We start from the raw sequence: 20,205 nt of genomic DNA on the forward strand, positions 1-20,205 counted from the left end.
GTTCTGTTACTCATCCCCTTCATGTATGCGTGAGCACTAACCAGTCAGAACCAATCAACACTCATAGACACGACCGCCTATGGCTGGTCATAGACGGTTTACGAATTCTAGCAGTCTGTACACCGGTCTCGTCTCGAAAGTTTTGGAGAAAAAACCGGACCCGACAGGACTCTGAAACACTTCAATTCGAGGGATAATTATTATCAGGAACTGAATCCGTCTTCCCTCCGGGAGAAATGAAAGACAATGAACTACAAGGGACCAAACGCCAACATTATCCACATACCAATGGCCCCAAAGGACATTGTTACCAATGTTCGTAGGACTTTTCCTGCCAACGACCGCGACGGTGTTTCTGCTAAGAATGGATATGTCAGAACACGAGGAAATCAGTAAAGCCAGTTTCTAAAGCGGCAACAGGTCAAAGCCAATGATTAAATAAGAAGGTATGAAGAAGGCAGACACTTATTCGACCCCCGTTCGGCGAGATACCCTGAAAAGTCGAAATGATGTACGTACCGTGATGTCCCACGTCCAAAGTGCTCGGGATGTCCTCCATGCCACCAGAAGTCTCCTCCTCCCACATCGTCAGAGATTGCGAAGGCCCAGCAGATGGCGAGATCACAGCATCGTCAGTCGTCGATCCCGCCACTGGTGTAGGCACGGAGGAATGCGAGTATTGCAAGCAAAAGGAAGATGACGATGCGGGTGGGGGAGTTTTAAATGCACCAATTCCCTTCTCACTGATAGCCAAGAATGGAGAGGGCACGATGCAGGTAGGCGGGGAGGCCTGGATTGGTTTATGTCGAAATGGTAACTTCGAAGGTGACTTGGACGTAGGCTTCGAAGGTGACTTGAATATCTTTCTACGAGCGGATGAAGATGCCCCAGTGCTTTGTATCGTGAGGTGGGGTTTGGCGCCCGCCTGGAACGGATTCGTCTGCGGCCCCGGCATCTCTCCTGGGCCCCATCGCTCTACAGCCTTTCCAGTCACCCTCGCTTTTCTAAGGGCATCGAACGCAGCATCAAGAGACGGGTACCCCTGATAACGTCCGCCGGAGACACCCACAGTCTCTGCAATGGCCTCTTCTCTACAAGATGGTTTCATTAGTGCGAGACGAATGGCGAGTCCAAAATCAAAAAGTACTTCGTTTGAAAAAGATTTGGATGGCGCCCGACAAAGACAGCCCACCAATAGTACTCCTCTTCACTTGGATGTATGGTAACGTCAGTGTGCTGATCTCCCGACGTGTATCGGGCTAGTATATGCGAAGTTAATTGATGAAGGTGTCCATTAAACTCTGAAAATGCATACATACACTCTGAGTCGTACCGGTGGTCAGGCACTCTACCTGCATCTCGGCCTTCCGCTTCCTCCAGTTGAAAACAGACTTTTCGAGGGCGCCCCGCCTGGAAATGGGAGTCTCCTGGTATACCAGACATTGTGATGGTCCGAGAAGGTAAAGGAGTAGGTGAGAGAGGTGACTATGGAAGGGAGGAAGTAAGTCGAACGCTTCGCGTGTCGTTGTAGTATCAGGGAAGAACAGAGATCAACCAACAGGTCAGCTGGTGCCGTGTGACTTACATTCCTATAGCGCCAAACCGCTATAAATTTAGCATCCTTCACATCACGACCTTCGCGTTTCCAGTGACTATACCAAAGAATAGTGAGCGACATAAATATTTCCCCAACCACCGTAAGTTTGATAATGCTTACTCTGAGGAAGGGAACCTTTGGTACAAGGGGGTCGCGGAAAGTTAATACATGACCAGGGGTCGGTTTTTCTCAGAACGTCACCGAGCTTATGCGACCTCAATAAGTAGTAGAGAGTTGGACGGATCGTGGAGGAGAATCTGTGAGACACATTTGATGCGGACGCTGGGCGCATGGAAGAAGAGGCGGAACAGACCCGCAAAGCCACTGAAGCTCTGGATCGAGCTACCGAGCGCAGAACTCAATTGGTGAATAAGATCGAAACGACGATAAAGAGCTATGGGGACAATGAAGCCCAGAGGCGAAGGAGGAGAGGGTGTGTCAGCTCACACCACCAACGGCTCCATTACCACCTCATACGCGACTGCGCTCACGCAAGGCACACACAACATCGCACCGCAGAATGCACCGAGCACCGATGTTTCCAGAAACCGTGATGAATGCCGAATACTACTGAACAAGATATCTGGCAGCTCCAGAAAATACTCCGACCTCGACGAGATGATGCTCGTCGAGGCTGCCGAAATCTCACTCGAAAAGATAGACAACCGACCTTCCGACAGGCTATCCTTCGTCGGAGCACGCATCCTGTCTAACGGTGTCCTACTACTCGAAGCTAACAACAAGGAGCTGAATTCCTGGCTAAAGGAGACGGACGAACACCACACACTATTCATCAATGGATTCGCTGATGGGTTCTCTACCATCAAGGGATCAACCGTACGTCGCAATGGCCAAGTCCCTCTCGGTCACGCACGAGGTTGGCAATGAGAAACGAACTACGAGACATAAAGCGACGAGTGGGCCTGAGCGAAGGCTAGATATTGACCACGCACTCCTTCAAGCCAGTTCATAGGTGTGCACCAGGACAGAGAATCGCGCACGGGACTCTGCACTTGCGTAGTGCAATGGCAGCGGATACCCTCATACGCGACGGTGTCATTATCCAAGGGAAACGAAAGAAGACCAGATGCGTTGGGAATGAGGCGCGCCACTCTTTCCGATGCACCAGAGCCCTCATAGGGGCATGGTGGGCGGTGCAAATACTGCAATGGAGCAGTCGGATAGTGGGTGGCGAGGGAGAGAGAATGCAGAGGCGAAGAAAGAAAAAAGACAAGAGATGGGTTCGAAAGCAGGGGGAGACGGAGGACGGCGGCGGGAGAGTATGATGGGAACGGCAAACGAAGAAGACGGGAAGTGGGCGGAGGGCAGGCAGTACGACGAGAACGGCCATCAAGCCAGCACCGAAGAAGGACACGCTCGACAATTGGATCGAGGAGTGGCAACCTTTGAGGTCCTTTGAAACCTCAGCTCAGTTCGAGACCCACTCGCGCTGACTTGGCGCAGACCATCAAGGACACCACACAAAGATTCCCAACGAATGCAGTACAGCCAACAAGCCCTAATCGAAGGGATCGCCCGTCGATGGTGTAGTTTTGAGTCGCGTTCGATGACGACTGTCTCGGGGGGTAGCGCGATAGAAGTTTATGGAGCGTGCAATAATGACGGTGCTGTCGGTCGGGATCATTGGGGGAAGGTGAGACGTCACCGGACTGAGCTCATGAGGTGGCAGAAGATGTTGTGGCGACTGGATATTGGCGTATGTAGACCGTGGCAGCTGGTGATGGGGGAGTTGTGGTGGAAGCAGAGGCTTCGGAGAAGAGGGTGCTCTGAGCGAAGGAGATGGAGGATGTTGTAAGCGTTCCTGTGGCCCAAACTGGTGCGTTGTCGAGAGAGCAGGGACGAAAGAAGATGGTGGGTTCGGTAGTGAGTGGGATGGATCCAGCCAATTTCGGGGGTGATATGATCGAGAACGAGCTGGATAAAGGCGAAGGTTGAAAAGGAGGAGATTGATGAGAACGTGGAGGGTGTGAAGCGTTTGAAGGTGGCGCAGTAGGCGCTGGAACGGGCATGAATAAGCGTCCTCTACCATTTGACTCGCTGGATCAAACTGGAGGGAACTTGGAAGGGACGACAGAGGTTTCGTAACCGGAGTTCGAACGAGTGGAATGCACGTGGCAGAAGTTACCATACGATTGCATGAGGGGGAATAGGTGGGCGATCGGTGATGATACTCCTAGCCGGAACGTGTACGTTGAATTTCGAGCTCGAGCCCGTCACACTCGTGGTAGCAACACTCTGGATGTGATTGCGGGCCGCCCGCGCCTGGAGATTCGCCTGCTGAAGCATAGAGGTCGAGAACGAGCTGGGCTAATGGGCGATTGTCCGCCGATGACGAGGCACGAGCGTGCGTAGGATGAAGGTTCCACCCGGGCGAGGGTGACACCAGTGGTGAGGGCGAATGCGAACGAATCGAATTTGAACGTCGTGAATAGCCGGAGGAAGACAAGGTGGATGCATCGAGGGTCGAAATTTATTAGGTAACGTAGATTGAGAATATTGTGTAAGCGAACTGGGAAGAGCGGAATCAACGTGCGCTTGGCTATCATTATGTCCTCCTCCCTCGATCTCTATTGGGATAAACGGCTAACCGGGAGGGAGCAGTGGGGCCCGAGGACAGAGACTTGAAGATGAAAAGCATGCTCGAAGAATCGGAGAACGTCTAGGTACAACAGTAAATAATGAGTCCGATCTGATGAAACGGTAAACGAAAGCGTCTGTAAAACTCACCTGACAACGCAAAGCGGGAACGATCGAGACGAAAGACGAGCATACGAGCGTAAGCAGTAACACGAGGCTGAGGTGAAGTAAGAACAAATATGAAATGAGAAGCCAAATAAGTACTCGGAAACCGAGACATGAAGCCAGAACCCAAACCCGGTAAGCCTGAGATGAAGTATACACACAAACCCATGGTTCAAGACAAGGCTCTATGACCCAGTGGATATTTAATTGGAATCACTGCGAGTGTGAAACGTAGTGATTCCATACAAGTCAAAAATGGCGAACAGATAGTGAACCAAAAAATTGGCGGAGTGACTCATCATACAGCCCTCCGAGAAGAATGTAGTGCTCTTCCCGCTCTCCATCCTATTCACCGACTTGTGAATCGAGCGACTACGACCCATGGATTAGATCTACCACCCCGAATTCCTGAAGTTAGAAAGAAAGTCACTCACCTGATACCTTTGCGTACAGCACCAACACCGATGCTCAGTTGAATGAATGGCGGAGGAAAGAAAATCATCATCCCACTACATTCAACCCCTCAACCCAATCCCGAATCCACTGTCTGTGCTCGCTGATGTGGCCATCTTGTTCAATGCTGTGGGCTGTTGCGCTGTAGGTCTCATATGGCCTGATATAGGATTCGAGGGTTTCTGTGCGAGTGCTGCGCCGGTATCTCCACTGCCGTCGAAACCGCAAACCCCGCAGAAAGATCTTAAGCAGAGCGAAAACACCGAGGCTGGAGTGGTCTGTCAACATATGTGCTCTTCTCAAGCAGTATATTGATGACTGGCCACTCACTGCACATTGATGGCTCATTGGCAGGCATCTCGTATAAGTCTGAACTCTAGTAGACGGATTTATCTGGGTAGACTTGTCGTCGTTGTGATGGTTGTCCGCTGCCGGGTAGATGCAGCGCGCTCCAGATAATCAAGGGCAAAACACTTGACCGTGTAAGTACTGTCGTGTGACGAGCTCTGCAATCCGAACCGGTTCTGCAATTTCTCGGTTTTCGTTTTTGGTATTTTTTCCACCCTTCCTCTCGGTATCAAAAAAAATCATGCTACCATCTACCTACTGTATGGTCAGAACGTAAAAGTTTCGAGGTTGAAGACAATGTGGAGGAGGATTACACAAGGGTACGACTGTGTTTTGCAAGCCGGTCGTTCGGCCCGCGGAAGCTGGGTTGCAAACCGTCGCAAACGCGAGTCGACCGATTGCAAGTTTGCAATCAAGTACATCCTGCTTCTGGAAGAGGGTTTAAATATTCACAGCAGGTCTCTACATGCCATAGAACGCATCCCGAGCCTTCATAAATATTTTCGTGGGGGGAAATGTGTAAAGGGACAGGTTATTCAATCCGATTGCAGAACCCTTCATACGACAGTATAGATGGGTACCGTCTATGTCTCCCGCCAGATCTCGATATCAAAAGTTGATACTCCGCTTGGCATACAAGGCTAAGGCCGATCAAGTTCTAATTTTAAACGACTAGAGATTTCCCCCAATGCTGAGCTTGAGATCGGAATGCCATATCTACTAGTGGCAGGCTGTAGCATAAACCCTACGACGAAGGCAGTGACAAAAAGGCAGCCGTTTTTCTCTAAGCTCTCTGTAAGGACATCCCATGCACAGATCTTCTTTTCTTTGCTGAGGGGACGTGTGAGAGAAAGATAGCATGTATTGAGAATAGTACCGAGTAGTCTTGGGCTCAAGAATGTACAGCAGGAGTCCGGAGGGCGAAGCAGACGGTAAACGTAGTACATTATCGACACAGCTCCCTCTTACGCACGTCCAACCATTCCAGCACGTCGTCTCTGTTGTCGAAGCCTTGGTGGACGACCTCATCATGAACGAAAGCAACTCACTAGCCTCCTCCAAGGTGTCCACGACTGTCTCGAAGTTATCTCCGGCCAGGGGCAAAATCCTTGTTGGGAGATGTGTAGAAAGTCGTAGGAGGCTCGTTCGGAGTCGACGAAGTGGGTCTCCGGGACAAAGTGGCAGCTCTCTGTCGACGGATGTGAGAGGTGGGAGGGGACACTGACACTGCAGCACATGGAAAAGGCAGTGGAAGGGTAGGGCCATTGCGCATCAGTAGGAGGGCGGTCAGAAAGGGGGCAAGAGGACGTACCTGGAACTGGACTCGGGGCCCGAATGGGAGGACTGGGAGGGCTAACGGCTTCTTCGTCTTCCTTAATATCGGCGTGCCGGTGCCAATCCCAACAGGATTGAGCTTCTTTATAATTGGACGGACTGAACCGAGACCAACGGGGACGTGCGATTTGTAAAATATAAGGACGTGCTTTTGATCTAAGAAATCAATGAGATTGAGCTAATGGGATTATCAACAGGGATTGACAGAAATAAATAGAATAGGGCTAACATTCCTTGGACTGGCCCCTGGAGTGGTGCAAGACCTGGTAGGCGAGGATCCTCAAAAATGCAATACCAATGGTCCTCTGTGTCTGGGCTAGGGCGAGGTGATTCATGGTCGTAATCGTACTCGTAGCTTACATCGGAGCCATCATGCTCGCTGATCTCGGTTATAATAGAGAGAGCGGGTTTGCGGGAGTTGGAGCTACTATCCTCGTCGGGGAGGGAGAGAGCGTCGGAGAGCACAGTGGTAGGAGGGAGCGATGCTGTGACCGACGATGCAGTGAGAGGAGGGGACGACGGTGCAGACATGATGGAAGAAAGGGGTCGAAGGGTGGAGCATGTCTGTTGTTTAGATGGGAGAGACATGATGAGTCGACCGGATTAATGAGGAGGATTATGAGCTGCAAGCTTTTAGACAGAACGTGGGGGTTAACAGCGCTTCGAGTGGAAGGTAATCGCTTGGCATACGAGCGATCGATATGTTACATAAAGAGTGTCTGTCAGATTTCGGCGGATCGAATGATGCGCGAATGAAACTCTTTTAGTAGCTCGAGCAAGTGCCGCTCTGACAACGCGAGTAAGTTCTTTCTGATCACTGACGCTGATGCATTGCATCAAATCCCCCCAGTCACTTAAAATAATTTGCATAAGATTTCTCTCACTACACAGACTCAGGGTGTGCGTTCTCGACGTAGGGTTACCATGCCTCGGAAAAAAAGCGGAAAGCCGTTGGGACCTTACCGCTTGTTATGTCCGTCCCGATTTGAGCTCTATATAAGGCCCGCTCTGAGCTTGCCTGGACGGCGCGTGGCGACGTCGACGGAGACAACGGCATGAAACCACGTTCTCTAGTCGATCGCTCTTCATCGAGCACTGGCTACCCTGCTCCGAATCATGCTCAGACTGGAGGAACACGTACGCGATACGGTCGACGACACTGATTAGGTCATCTATCGACCTCTCACGATCAGTCAAATCCGGCAGCTCTGCGATATTTCTCCTATTTCAGGAGATATTGCATTCCAATATCTTGTTCCCGCTCCGACTTACTATTATCTGTGGGAACGCCATTGTGCAAAACGGGCAATTCGCTGCTCAAGACGATCGTTTCCGACAGATGAGGCGGCTGCCCTCCAATAGGTTTCAGGCCTTTCAAGCTTGGACGCTGAATTTCTGCCGAGTCATCCGGGTAGTGAGAAGGCTACTCACATGCCCTGGGCATAAGGCAGTAAAATGCTCATAATTATAGAAATCCAACGAAAACAGGCATAGCAAAAGAGTCAAAAATGCCGCCGCCACAGGCAGCGGAAGGGACGTGGATGGTCGAAGTCTATCTTGACCGACGTCTGACAGACGCTCGCAGACACGGCTGAAGGGCTTTGACAGGTTCGACTCAGGTCGATAAGGTGACCTGAATAGTGAGGTCCAGGCCAGGCCAGTCCAATGCAGCCAAGCACAGTGACAACGTACATACCCACCGTCGAGGTGTATCAAATCGACGGCCAGTCAGAAAATGTTGAGTTGTAGATGAACGTTAACGTTTATTCATCAGAGCGTTGGACTGGCCTGGCCTGGACCTCACTATTCCGAGTGCAGACCAATCACCCGGTACGTCTATGCCCAGCATCTACCCTTACGTTCATTACCTTCATATATCCGATATTCAGAGCGCACAGTCTGTTCACCGAACACTGAGCCCGGGATCACGACCGGATGCAATACTGACGGTGAGTACTCCTCGGGTTTCTCTTACCATGCGCAAGGAAGACGAAGGAAGAACACTCGATAGGCACCTTCTCATCTAGAGGAGAGTAACTACATCAGCAAGATCATGAGATACGAAAGGTAGACAACATCGCCTGACCCTGGCCTACGTTGTGTCCAATGTCGAGGGCTCGTGCAAAGACCTGACCCGTTAGGGCCATAACCCCGAACGGTGCCACATGGCGGTCCTTTAGCTCCGCCATTCCCTCGTCAATCGAGATACACATCGACGAAGTGATACTCCAAGCTCACAGATAGAGACAAATGATTGACAGCGCGACTCATCATACAACCGAGAACGTAGCGTCGGCCCATTCTCCATCCATGTTCACTGAAGTGAACGCTGCTACGATAAATGGTTCAGAATCTATCACTCAGGATTCCGGAGACTAGAAAGAAGATACCTCATTCATTCCTTTTTTTCCAGCGCCAATCCCAACTTGACTGAATAACGGAAGAAAATCGCCATCTCTACGTTCAAACCCAGTACCTGATCCCGAGTCCACTGTTTGTGCTCGATGGACGCAGTCATCTTGCTCGATGCTGTAGGCGAAGGTTTCTGTGTGGGAAGGAAGGAAGGACTGAAGGAAGGAAGGATAAATCAGAGTACAAAACGGGCCCATAATGACCAATACCCCATATCCGTTGCTGTGGTTCTTCACTGCTGTCGAAACCACAAATCCCGCAGAAAGATCTTAGGCAGAGCGAGAAGATTGAGGCTGGAGTGGTCTATTAGTATTTGCACTCATCTCAATAACCTCGTCCACATCCACAACCTCGTCCACATCCACATCCACATCCACATCCATACACACGTCCTCCCCCCTCTCCACCTTCTCTTCCTCCTCCACCTCCCTCAACCCCGCCTCCCTCCTGGTCGGACTCCCAAGCGCCGGGCTCAGAGGCCTCGGACTCAAACTCCTCGCAACCCTCTCCCTCTCTGACCCAGCACTTGGAACGGGAACAGCGAGACTAGACGATGAGCCGCATTACAAGGAACGGTTATCAGTCCACTTTGCTGTCGTAGTGTTTTCTTCTTCATTGACGACGAGATGGATGTAGAGTGCGAAGAGGACGACGACGACGAGCCGCTGGTTGTCGTTGTGGATTTCGTGGTGGTAGATTGAGACCGGGGCTGCAGCGCTTCTTCTTTATAGTCCACCTGAATCGTAAATGCCACGGTCCCCTGTCCCGAATAATCCCGTGTTTGTGCCGAGCTCGAAGACGAGGCTGACGAAGGCCGTGATAGATATGAAGGTAATGGAGAAGGCAAAGGCGCCGACATCCACGGTGGTATTGTAGGTATTGCAACCCTAGTACTAGCAGTCGAAGTGGCCGTAGCGTGCGCAGAGGAGAAAGCCAAGATGACGATGACGAAGTTCTGGCTTTCCATCTCCTCGTCGTGATAGCACTCGGGCTCGGGCTGCTCACCCTCTCCTCATCCGCACCACCCTCCATCCTCGTCCTCTTCCTCCGGCCACCTCGCATTGCGATTCCCAGCTCCATAACCTGTAGCCTCGCTCTCCCCGGTATCTTCGTCTTCTTCATGAAACTCGGGAAACCCTGGCGCCCGGGCTAGACGGTTGGCATGTGACGATGCATTCGGATCGAGTGTGGGTCGTGGTCGTTTCGTTGGTGGTGGGTGAGACGGAGAGCGGTGGTGCTTGGAGGGAGTTGAGTTAGGCGTTCCGTTGGGTATATTGTCTCTTGCGAAGGAGGCCAAGGTGTTTTGATAGGCGTAGTGTCTATAAAAGGAGACGTGACGTGTGTTTCGAAACAGAATGAAAGTTAACGCGAAAGAAATGAGTGGCACGCGGAGTACGTAGTAGCTCAGAGGTGCATGGATCCGGAACGATCGAGATTGTTGACGTCTCGTCAGTAGTGGCTCACGCCTATCACAGTGGATGCAATCTTCTCGATACATAGGGGCTCAGAACATCGAAGCACCCAGTTTCAAACATATCGCCCAGCGACATCGACTAGCCCGTACACGATTAGCAAAGGAACGTCCATCGTCCATACAGCACTCGGGACTTGTGGCGTCGCGACTTACGACCACAGGGCCACGCCGTGGAATAGGTTAACCCGGAACAGGACATCCGTGAACGAGACGACGGAGGGATTGCTCCCATCGGAACGAGATTATTCCAGAGCTGAGAGCATGGATATGATCGACCGGCCTCGTGCTAGAGCCGGAAGAGGAATGTCCTGTTCCATTACTCGCAAGAGGGAGAACACCAAAAAATGGAAACGAGGCAAATGAGGCGATGTATTGGGGTGTTTCGCCACATCGATATCACAATGAACGATTTCGAGAGCATTCGAGCGTCAACGTCGCCCACCAATGCGAGCAGTACTCCCGCGAAGTAGTAAAGGAATTCCATGAAAGATAACGTCCCGACAGAAGAAAGCAAGGCGAAAGACAGCGAGTAAGGAGAATGCACGCACTGCGGGAGTCGGGAAGACGAAAAATCCCGTGAAAAAAATTGGAAGAAAAGGAATCCAGGACAGGAGAGAGTCGTACATATACAAAGACTTACTCGTAATTATGAGCCCAAATGCCACTACAGCACATCAAACACATCCAGTCAGCATACGCTGCACCGCATCCTCGGAATGTAGGACAAAAAACACACCTTCATAGATGAACTATACCTCCGAGATCATTCTCGCACTCTAGATCACCACTACCGCCACCACCACCACCACCACCACCACCACCAAAAACAACAAAGCACCAAGATAAACCGCAAGAAGGTCAGCTATACTGTGTACGACAACGGAACGGGAACCCCGAAGAAGAGACAGATCGAAAGGGAGGAGAAAGAGAAAGTCGGGCCCAAATGATAGAAAGAGAGGGAGAAGAAACGTCGAGGGCCAGGAAGCACAAAAGCCTGCCTCCCCGAGAACATCCGAACAATCACGAGGGAAAAAACTCACTCTCAGAGCCGAATCGAAGCGACGCACAAGTACAATATTTTCGGTCTCCCCTGCAAGTGCCCACCTCTTTCGAAGTCAGTAGTAGGACGAAGATGTAAATAGGTGAAAAAGAGACCCATACCTTGGTTCCACAATCGCTGATAGTCACGGAAGCTTGGACTTGCTGGTTAGTGCGAGCCATGTCTCCACGCAACGCAAAGCACCCAAGACAAACTTGTGTACCCTGCTGCGTCATAGGAAGACGTCGGGCTGACCAGGCATCGGGAGCTCCTCCCCCGAGCAACGCAAAGCGTGGTTGAAACACCTTGCTGCTCCTTTAGTAGGGGAGTTGATGAACGTCCGTCAACAACCCACGCGCCGTGCGACCGTCAAATCGAGACGCGCCCCGAACAGGAAATAGCGAACAGGTCACGTGGAACGTCACCGTGACGTTGCGTGTGATGAACTGTGACACTGTCAGGAACTGCTCGGTGTCACGGTCGACGCTTCAGCTGGTCATTACTGTAATGCTGCCTAAACGGGTTGCCGAAAGTGAGCAGACACAGGATAAGGCCTGCATCTTCCTTCCTATCAACAGCTCTTTTCGTGGCCTGCCGCTCTGCTTCCAGTGTCGTAAAGGGGCGGAACGGAAAGGAATCGAGGCTCGATGCGCATTTAGAGGTAGTGCTCGAGCCTGAGCAAGTATAACTTGAACACTCATGATTAACCAAAACCCCCTTCCTAAGGGCGACGGTTGTTGCTTGGTACAGAATCAATGTTATGCTCTGGGGAGTCTTTGAGTCCCAGTTACCCTTCTACTTGGAATCGACGTCCCACGCTCAATGAGGCCAGGCGTGCGCTTGTATGAGTCAATATCTTTGTGTTTATTTTGTGCCTTTCACTGATTCGCTTTTGTACGAAAAGCGACAGATAGCAGAACAGCTTCTACCTATTGTGAAGGCAGAGCTGACGCACACGGACGAGATATACGTCCTGATACACTCAAAGCCTCTGTGGTTTCGGCGCGAGTTGACTGAGAGAGTGACGTGTGGTGCGTGGAATTCATTATTGATTATTCACATACCGTCTCATTGTTTAATTCAGATCTCTGTCGAACTTCGTTATTCGCAGGCGCTTTTATCTGCGAGGATTGTGGACGCGAATGGTGCTCTCGGTGCGACGCCGAGGTTAGTATTCACTTCCCTTTGTCTCAGGTATCTCATCTTCTAACGATGGTGGACATGAATCAGCATCGTCCTGCGTGTGCTGGCCATGCAACTAAGCTGAGAAGGGTTTCTCGTTTCGCGAATAGAGTGGAGATCACCACAGCGATAGCTGAGATGGAAGCAGTCATCGGTAACAGCGCAATGTACGTCGTTTTTTCACTATCACGAATATCTCTTTCACTGCTCTTTCACCTCCCGATACAACTTTTCAGGCCGGAAATTCCTAATAAAGAGCAGAATCATAGAAGATACAAGACCCTTGAGTGGCGTATGGATCACCACGACGATTGGCAGGACTTCATGGACTGCCTCCGACGGGGTGTGCCACTCGTTGTGAAGAACTCGATGAAGGCATTTCAGAGGCGCTACGACTTCCAATACTTCGCACGCACTCTTGCAGGACAAACAATCAAAGTCATACACATTCTCGACGGGCGAGAAGAGGAAAAAGATGCGTACAAGTTCTTTATGAGTATCGATCGCGGTGACCGAGAGTCAGAGGACTGGAAGATAAAGGTTAGATTTCTTGTCTTCTTCACTATGCCCTCATTACTCAGCTGAGAAATCAATGTTCGCTACTGATTTAGTGTCTTGACACGTCCACTATAGGATTTCCCCCCTCGGAATGCCTTTAAAGGCTTCTTCGAATCTCTAGCGCAAGATCTTGATCAAAACTGGGCCTTTCGATCATACATCGCTATCAACGGGGCCCTGAATATGATGTCTCGCCATCCCAACAACGAGGGCGTGGTCAAGGGCGATGTCGGTGAGTTTAAAGATTGGCAGTCACAGTATTCGTGTCTGAATCACGTCTCTATCATATCAGGTCCCAAAATCTATAACTCGCCTGCAATACCAGAATTTTACGGGAAGGCATCGACCGCGCTTCATATAGACATGATGGACGCCGTCAATCTAAGCCTGTTCAGCGCGAAATCTTCCCAGTCTTCGCCACAGGATGGCGCCGCAATCTGGCACATATTCCCGGCCAGCAGCTGCGAGCACATTCCTACCTCAACACCAAATACCAAAATGATCCAAATAGGCCCCCGGGAGACCCTATTCATGGTCAATGGGCATATCTTACCGATGATATGCTAGAAGAGTTGGAAGTACAGACTGGAGTTCGGCCTTGGGTGATTTACCAGGCTCCAGGCGATACCATCTTTATTCCCTCGCGCTGCCCCCACCAGGTGTGTGTTGCTAGAGAGATGGGAGGGCGACTGGGGGGATGTGATAGCGCCGGAGGAAGGGCCAGAGGAAGAGGGGAAGGGAAAGAGAAGGCGACGGTGGGGCCTACGTTTGTGGTGAGGAGAATGAGACTGGGGAGCCAGCGGAGGAGGCGGGAAGATGGGGGTGGGGCATGAGGGAGGGAGAAAGCTGCGAGTGGGGTCAAAAGGATTGGTCTTGAGAATGAAATACATCAGTTTAAGGGCGTGAGGGAGGGAATGTGGCGAGAGGGTGGAGAGGTAAGAGACGGAAGATTCGATACAAAGTTTTCCACGAAAGAATATCCACAGGGGCGTTCAGAAAGGCGTATACGGAGACTTTGTCCTTGCCATGTCACAAGGAAGACATGAGAACATAAGACGAGACCTGATCAAGTAGGTGCGAGAGAGCAAAGCAGAGGCGTGGTTTGTGCCTTCGCCTCCGGGTCTTCTCGGGAGCCATACGCAGCACTTCGTCGATGCGACCGGGCGGTAGAGTCCGGTAATAAGGAGAATGAATGGGAAAGGTGGTAGAAGGAAGAGAGTGAGCATCGAATATTGAGCCGCGATTTCCGACACAGCTAGTCGCAATACATGCGCGATGAAGCCTGCTCTAAACTGACACGTGACTCCGTTGATCTACGAGCCCGCGGGTCTCCTCTCGTCCGAGGACCAACGCCCTTCTTCCCTTCCCTCCGTTTCCGTGATCTGTCTTCTCTTGCTTCCCTTCTCTCCTCTCCTTCATTTTGCTGTTCTTTTCGTCGACTCATCTTCTCCTAGATCTCTCCAGGAAGCACAGTCACTTGGCACCCAGATAGGATCGCACCCTATCGCACCACCATGAATACCAGTTGTGCGAAGTTGCGTCAAGTAAGCTCCATCCATCATGCTCTAGGCTGATGACTACATATCTCATACTGCTCTTCTAGGACACGGACACACTCTGAATCTCCCGTTCATTCGGGCAGACGACTTTGGCCAAACCCAGAGATCGGTATCATAACTATCGGGTCTTCTTGGACGAGAGGCCTCTTCGTTCATCCTATCGGTAGGTGTTACTCTCACTTCCATCCGTTCACGTGTTCGTTGTACTTACTGAATGGAACAATAACCTCCCTTTCTTGCTAATTGATTGTATAGCAACCGCAGCGATAGGCATCGCCTTCATCCTCTCGCTCTCGTTCAACTTCGCCATCGAACTGGCCTCATCAATCGTCTCTCTGCTCCCCGCATTCCTTACGCTTCTTGCCTTTTTCATTGACATCGCGTTGTATGCACTTACCAAGCCACGAGATGAACGCGATCGTCTGGTCAAAACCCGTAACTGCCCCCGATACGTTTCTCTTTCACGCTCATTGTACTCAATGTGCGGTAGAAGCATCGACACTGGCCAGTACTGTGTACTATATATCGATACTGACGTAAATGTTTGCCTACGGGCTTCTGGCTCACGTTCGTCTCCCTCGTCATGTTCATTATTGCAAGTTTCACGGTCGGCCCGTTTGCAGACAATAAAGGCATTCGTTTGGCGTTTTGGATGCGCTGAGATTGCACACTACAGCCTACGTAGTCGAGACGAGGTCTCGCAATGATACCCATATTGATGATGAGATACTTCTTTGACGCACCAGTGTTTCGTGTGAACAGGATTAAAACGTATGCTATGCCATGAATGGACACGTTATTTGGCTGCAGAGAACAAATTCCCGGGCTGCGATAGTTGCACTCACATCCTCTCGAACACTATCTCTGGCTTCTGACTCTAATATCCCCACACGTCATGTTTCAACCATGACCTGTGTTGAGGGCAAACGACCTTCGACCCAGGATACAGTCCTCGAGATACGTCTCCTTGATGTCCGGCTCGGTCATGAGGTCGTGATGGACATCCTGTCAATACATACAGAAGTCAGTCCATGGCTTCTAGAAGAATGATACGAGCAAGACGGATGTCAAAAGTAAACGGAGAGACGAACGGGTTACAGAATGAGACGTTTGTCCGATGCGTCGACTTTCTTGACGAAGTCCTCGCTCGCGGTGCATAAGTTCAGCTGCAGGTCCGAAAAGAACGATGTGAGCTGGCTTACGTCGCCTGCCGTCCCGTGAAGCATCAAGAGCTAAAGAGCGGGCAAGGAGATAAGTGAAGATAGTAGAAGACGGCGACAGTGCACGTACAGGAAGATCATTCTGCCAGCGTTTATAGTCCTTGGTGATAAGTCGAATGTCATGGCCAGCGAACCAGAATCAAGCGAGAGCTCAATCGTTTGGAAGGAGAACAAACACCCACCATAGGGAACATATCATAGATACTTCGATACGTGCCACACTCTCTGGCCCACGGATCCGTTACCAGTGCCTTCCCGACAGACAGATCGTGGCCAACAGCCTATCGTCAAGCAACCACGTTCGTTGTCAACAAGGATAGTGACTCTCGGTCATTAATCAGCAGGAGGCTCAACGTACCTCTGGTCAGACAGGGGTCGCAAAGTGCATATCTGGCAAGACCTTGTTGATCATACCGATCATCCATACGACCCACCTTCGATAAGTGAGTCCACGGGCTGGACTAGATCCTCCAGAGGAGAGTGCGACGGAACCAGAGTTACGAGCAATCGATTGATTTACGATGAAGTCGAGTGCGATTCCGCCTCCCTTTGCGGACCTACGTCAGCTTTTGTGGTTTATGTCCAGATATTGCAAAAGACGTACCATCGATTGCCCCATAAGATACACCGGGATTTCCTTCGTAGAGAGCTTGCTAGCATACCTCACGGCCCACTCCACATCTTTCAACACCGTCCTCATCTTTCCATATACGCTCTAGAGTAACCTATGTGTTTCGTCCAGTGCCGTCCCCCCGAACCCCCGCAAATCGAATGTGAAGACAGAAAACCCATGGCTGGTCCAAGCACAGTGAAAGTTCACATACCGACCGATACGTTCGTCGCACCCGCGGAGAAAAACGATGACGGCTCGTGGAGATTTACTGAGGGATGCAGAAGTGTAAAGACGGGTGTAGAATGAGAGCCAGGATTCAGTCTACCGATCATAACGGAGAACAATGGGTTGCGACCGCCGTTGTTGACGTTGAGAAGAGAACTTCGCCACTGGAGTATTCAGTGGCGCAGGAGGACTGCTAAACGTCGTTCTCCCGACCCTGAACGTATTGGTTCGTATCAGTCTATATTTCTAGACCTAGGACAACGTACTGACATATGATGCTTACAGAGCATCAGTAACTGTTATATATGCTTCAATTCCCGAAGCGACTCTGCCAACTCCTCTGGCCACAGCTGCAGCGTGCAAACGTGCTTATCGTTAAACACATCCACTAGCTTCTCATACTCCTTACTCTTCAAATTGCCTTCCCTCTCGTACCTCACAGCGACTTCCCTCATCTCTTTTGGAAACTATTTCAGCGACTCGTTCACACATTCCATCCACAAACCCATCGACGCCGAACTACTTGAAAGCACTAGCTTCTTCAACCCCACCGCCGACTCCGTCCTCGCCGCAGCCCAATTCGAGCCTAACATACCGCCCCAGAATATCCCAAAAGTGCGAAATTGTCAGCGATCCCGAAATGAGAGAGCAAGTTTCCAAGCTCGTCCATGAACAGGTCGACGCTCCAGAAGCGGGTTTGTCGGGCAGGTGCGTCGACTTCCCGCAGCCGAGCTGTCCGGAGAAGATGACAGGAATTCGGTGTGTTTTCTAAAGCGATGAGAGGGGGGACATGTATTGGCAGGGGAAGCCAGGGCCGACGTGGAGTACGGCAAGCGGGCGGGCGGTGCGGGAGAGAGTGCCAACAAGTCGGTACCAGGTATGGTGCATCCCGGAGTCTTGGGTGGAGGGGATGAAGCCTGTCGTGACTTCGGAGGGGAAGGACATTGCCAATGCTGCTCGAAGCAAAGGCGTAGGGGGTGGCATCGCGCTACGTGGCCCATACCCGGCGCCTCGACCTCGTGTTGCGAACCCATGCGGAATGCTGAGCACGCATCCACGATTCCACCAAAGTAAGGTTTTGTTTGGTTGCTTGTTTGTGTACGTAGAACAAAGCCACCCTGATCATCGTTCTGAAAACAGCTGTATACCCAACATAAGCCTTCTACAATATTTCTTTTCACCCTCCTCCAGTCAAACACCGAAGCCTGATGAACAAGTATGACACATAGGTAGAGCATGCTTTCTTCATAAGGTACATTCGCCATGTTGACCAACGTCGTATGCCTTTCGAAAAACAAACCAACTAACTTCTTGGAGTCCCTCGCGTTTTAGCTCTACCATGTTCCCAAACTATCATGCCTTCGTGTTTGTTCTTCAAGCTATGCCGGGGGCCAGACACCCCCCTTGCGAAGCGTAGTTGACGGACCCCATTCTCAACGGCTGTCCAAGTCAGCGGGTTCTTTTCGGTGCCCTTCGCGGCTGACGCTAACAGTGCACGTTCAAAGGAAGCTTCATCGCCGTTATATCTCTCTTTATACTCTCCATATACGATCTTGATGGTGTTCAGCTTCTTCCGCTCTGCCGACGGAATGGTGCTGCCATATCTCTCTTCCCACAGACAGAGCGGCACGATGACCCCCAACTTCTTACTCTTCCCCTTTTCCCATGCTTTCAAGACTTCCTTCCAATCTCTCAATCGTCCTATAACACCGCGGACCTCAAGAGAATGTGATGCGGCTGCCGTGGATGTCGGAAGAGTGGATGTGGAGGACGAGCCGACCGACGGTTGAGGATAAGTATAACACGAATCAAATGTGTTCAGTTGAGCTTGAAAGGTCGAAGATGAATCTTCGCACGACGATGGGTCTAGCGGTTGATCATCCGTGGACGAAGGAATGAAGAAGTGCGGGGTGATTGGAAGGGGTGGACTAGAAGATGGTATAGGCTGTGAAGAGCAGCTTGATCTATCGTTCCCTGACTGAGAATCGACGGAGAAGTTATAAGAGGTGAAACGGTCGACTGGTGGAGATAATGGCGCAGATATGGGAAGTTGTACTCCATCCAAGGCCGTCACGGAGGATGTGGGAGTGGTATTCGAGGCAGCGAGGGTAGTGCCACTGGGAAAAGAAGGAGGCCCCAAGCATCGAGGGCAATATAGCGGGGAGTTCAGGACCGAGTTCGCTTTATCTGCCAGCAGACTTTATAAGCACGGAAATTCTTAAGAGAACGTAGACGTAGAATATACTCTGAGATTTCGACCCAACACTGGTCACGGTTCGAAAGGCCTGGTCTTTTTCAAGATTTGTTCGTCCGACGACAACTGAATAACAGTCGTCTTTGGCGCAGGTGGTTTCAACGTCCATCATATCGTCTGAATGGACTAATTGTTCTTGTCAGCCCGCAAGTAGTTGCCCTGTATCGAAGAGAATCTACCTTCGTCGGTTATCAAAGGTGATGTCGATGTGCATTCAGACATGCTAAGGGTTCGCGTGACTGAAAGAAGTGTTGAACAAGTCTCCAAGTAGAAGAAAGACGAGAGGACTTACAGGCGATGGAAAAACTCTCAACCATCGTGGTGAGCTGTGCGATTCGCTTCTCCAGAGTTTGGAGCTTGTCGCCCACGTCTTGACCATTTTCAGCGCGGAAACGTGCGTTTGACTGCAATCCTCCAAACGTCGCTTGACGGTCCACTCTTCTGCTCGGCATGAAGATGTCGGCGAAGCTATTCTCGTCGTCTGTTAATTCGTCGACGAGATAGCGTATAATAACTTCCTCCTGTTAATAGCAAAGAGTGGTCTACAAATGGCATAGCGTAACATAGGAGTTTCGCTGAATGTCGTCGATGACTTACCCGGTCGGAGTCAGACCAACCTCCCCACCACTTGAGTGCTGTGAGACTCAAGCAAACCGGTGCGTGCATGAAGTAATACTGCGCCGCACCGCGCCGAAAACCATGTGTCCCTAGTGCCATGTCGAGTTTCACCCTAGTAAGTCCAGAACTCAGAAATATGGGCGCGAACATATTTTTCCATGTGTAATGATCGACGTGTTTCGAGACATCAATGCTGTCCGAGGCCGATACCTTTGGGAAAATGAGGTCGTCCGCCTCTAGTTTTCCACGACGCTTTTCAAGGTGTTCGATCCATGCCTCAAGGTGCGTGTATGAGTCCAGTTCAGTGACGGACTTGGCCTTAGGGACATACATATCTCTCGCTATGACTGTCAGGCAGACATATAATTTATGAACCGGATGATACGACTAACCTTGAGATGGATCCTTTTGAGTCTTTTTGCGCCACAGAGAATGGTGGTGATATCTTGTGCCATCGATAGGATCCGTCTTGGACCAGAAACTCTCCCGCTTCAAGTTGGCTATGTCATCCCAACTGACGAGTATTTTATGCTCAGTGAGTTCTTGAGTGGGCAG

At 50.8% G+C, this 20,205-nt stretch overlaps 6 protein-coding genes across 6 annotated transcripts; 2 read left to right on the forward strand and 4 right to left on the reverse strand.

Annotated features, from left to right (window-relative positions):
- Positions 1 to 181: 181 nt before the first annotated feature.
- STEHIDRAFT_163964 (uncharacterized protein) lies at positions 182 to 1,443 on the reverse strand (the record flags this gene model as incomplete). The annotated part of the gene is made up of 5 exons (XM_007311699.1): positions 182 to 225; positions 287 to 358; positions 520 to 1,091; positions 1,148 to 1,259; positions 1,320 to 1,443. 5 exons carry the CDS (start codon positions 1,441 to 1,443, stop codon positions 182 to 184), a joined length of 924 nt encoding a protein of 307 aa, XP_007311761.1.
- Positions 1,444 to 1,887: 444 nt separating this feature from the next.
- STEHIDRAFT_116768 (uncharacterized protein) lies at positions 1,888 to 3,388 on the forward strand (the record flags this gene model as incomplete). The annotated part of the gene is made up of 5 exons (XM_007311700.1): positions 1,888 to 2,030; positions 2,188 to 2,434; positions 2,727 to 3,008; positions 3,102 to 3,251; positions 3,323 to 3,388. 5 exons carry the CDS (start codon positions 1,888 to 1,890, stop codon positions 3,386 to 3,388), a joined length of 888 nt encoding a protein of 295 aa, XP_007311762.1.
- Positions 3,389 to 6,107: 2,719 nt separating this feature from the next.
- STEHIDRAFT_116769 (uncharacterized protein) lies at positions 6,108 to 7,027 on the reverse strand (the record flags this gene model as incomplete). The annotated part of the gene is made up of 5 exons (XM_007311701.1): positions 6,108 to 6,172; positions 6,211 to 6,388; positions 6,474 to 6,652; positions 6,726 to 6,807; positions 6,857 to 7,027. 5 exons carry the CDS (start codon positions 7,025 to 7,027, stop codon positions 6,108 to 6,110), a joined length of 675 nt encoding a protein of 224 aa, XP_007311763.1.
- Positions 7,028 to 9,177: 2,150 nt separating this feature from the next.
- STEHIDRAFT_163968 (uncharacterized protein) lies at positions 9,178 to 9,875 on the reverse strand (the record flags this gene model as incomplete). Its single annotated transcript, XM_007311702.1, has 2 exons — positions 9,178 to 9,454; positions 9,529 to 9,875. 2 exons carry the CDS (start codon positions 9,873 to 9,875, stop codon positions 9,178 to 9,180), a joined length of 624 nt encoding a protein of 207 aa, XP_007311764.1.
- A 2,758-nt stretch (positions 9,876 to 12,633) lies between these two features.
- STEHIDRAFT_163969 (uncharacterized protein) lies at positions 12,634 to 13,728 on the forward strand (the record flags this gene model as incomplete). The annotated part of the gene is made up of 4 exons (XM_007311703.1): positions 12,634 to 12,770; positions 12,840 to 13,143; positions 13,237 to 13,393; positions 13,454 to 13,728. 4 exons carry the CDS (start codon positions 12,634 to 12,636, stop codon positions 13,726 to 13,728), a joined length of 873 nt encoding a protein of 290 aa, XP_007311765.1.
- A 2,086-nt stretch (positions 13,729 to 15,814) lies between these two features.
- On the reverse strand, positions 15,815 to 16,640 carry STEHIDRAFT_135897 (uncharacterized protein; the record flags this gene model as incomplete). The annotated part of the gene is made up of 6 exons (XM_007311704.1): positions 15,815 to 15,886; positions 15,923 to 15,952; positions 16,011 to 16,040; positions 16,123 to 16,221; positions 16,311 to 16,487; positions 16,545 to 16,640. The coding sequence occupies 6 exons, from the start codon at positions 16,638 to 16,640 to the stop codon at positions 15,815 to 15,817; spliced, it is 504 nt and encodes a 167-aa protein (XP_007311766.1).
- Between the last annotated feature and the right edge of the window lie 3,565 nt (positions 16,641 to 20,205).

The sequence above is a fragment of the Stereum hirsutum genome, assembly GCF_000264905.1.
Source record: "Stereum hirsutum FP-91666 SS1 unplaced genomic scaffold STEHIscaffold_31, whole genome shotgun sequence".
Classification (NCBI taxonomy): domain Eukaryota; kingdom Fungi; phylum Basidiomycota; class Agaricomycetes; order Russulales; family Stereaceae; genus Stereum; species Stereum hirsutum.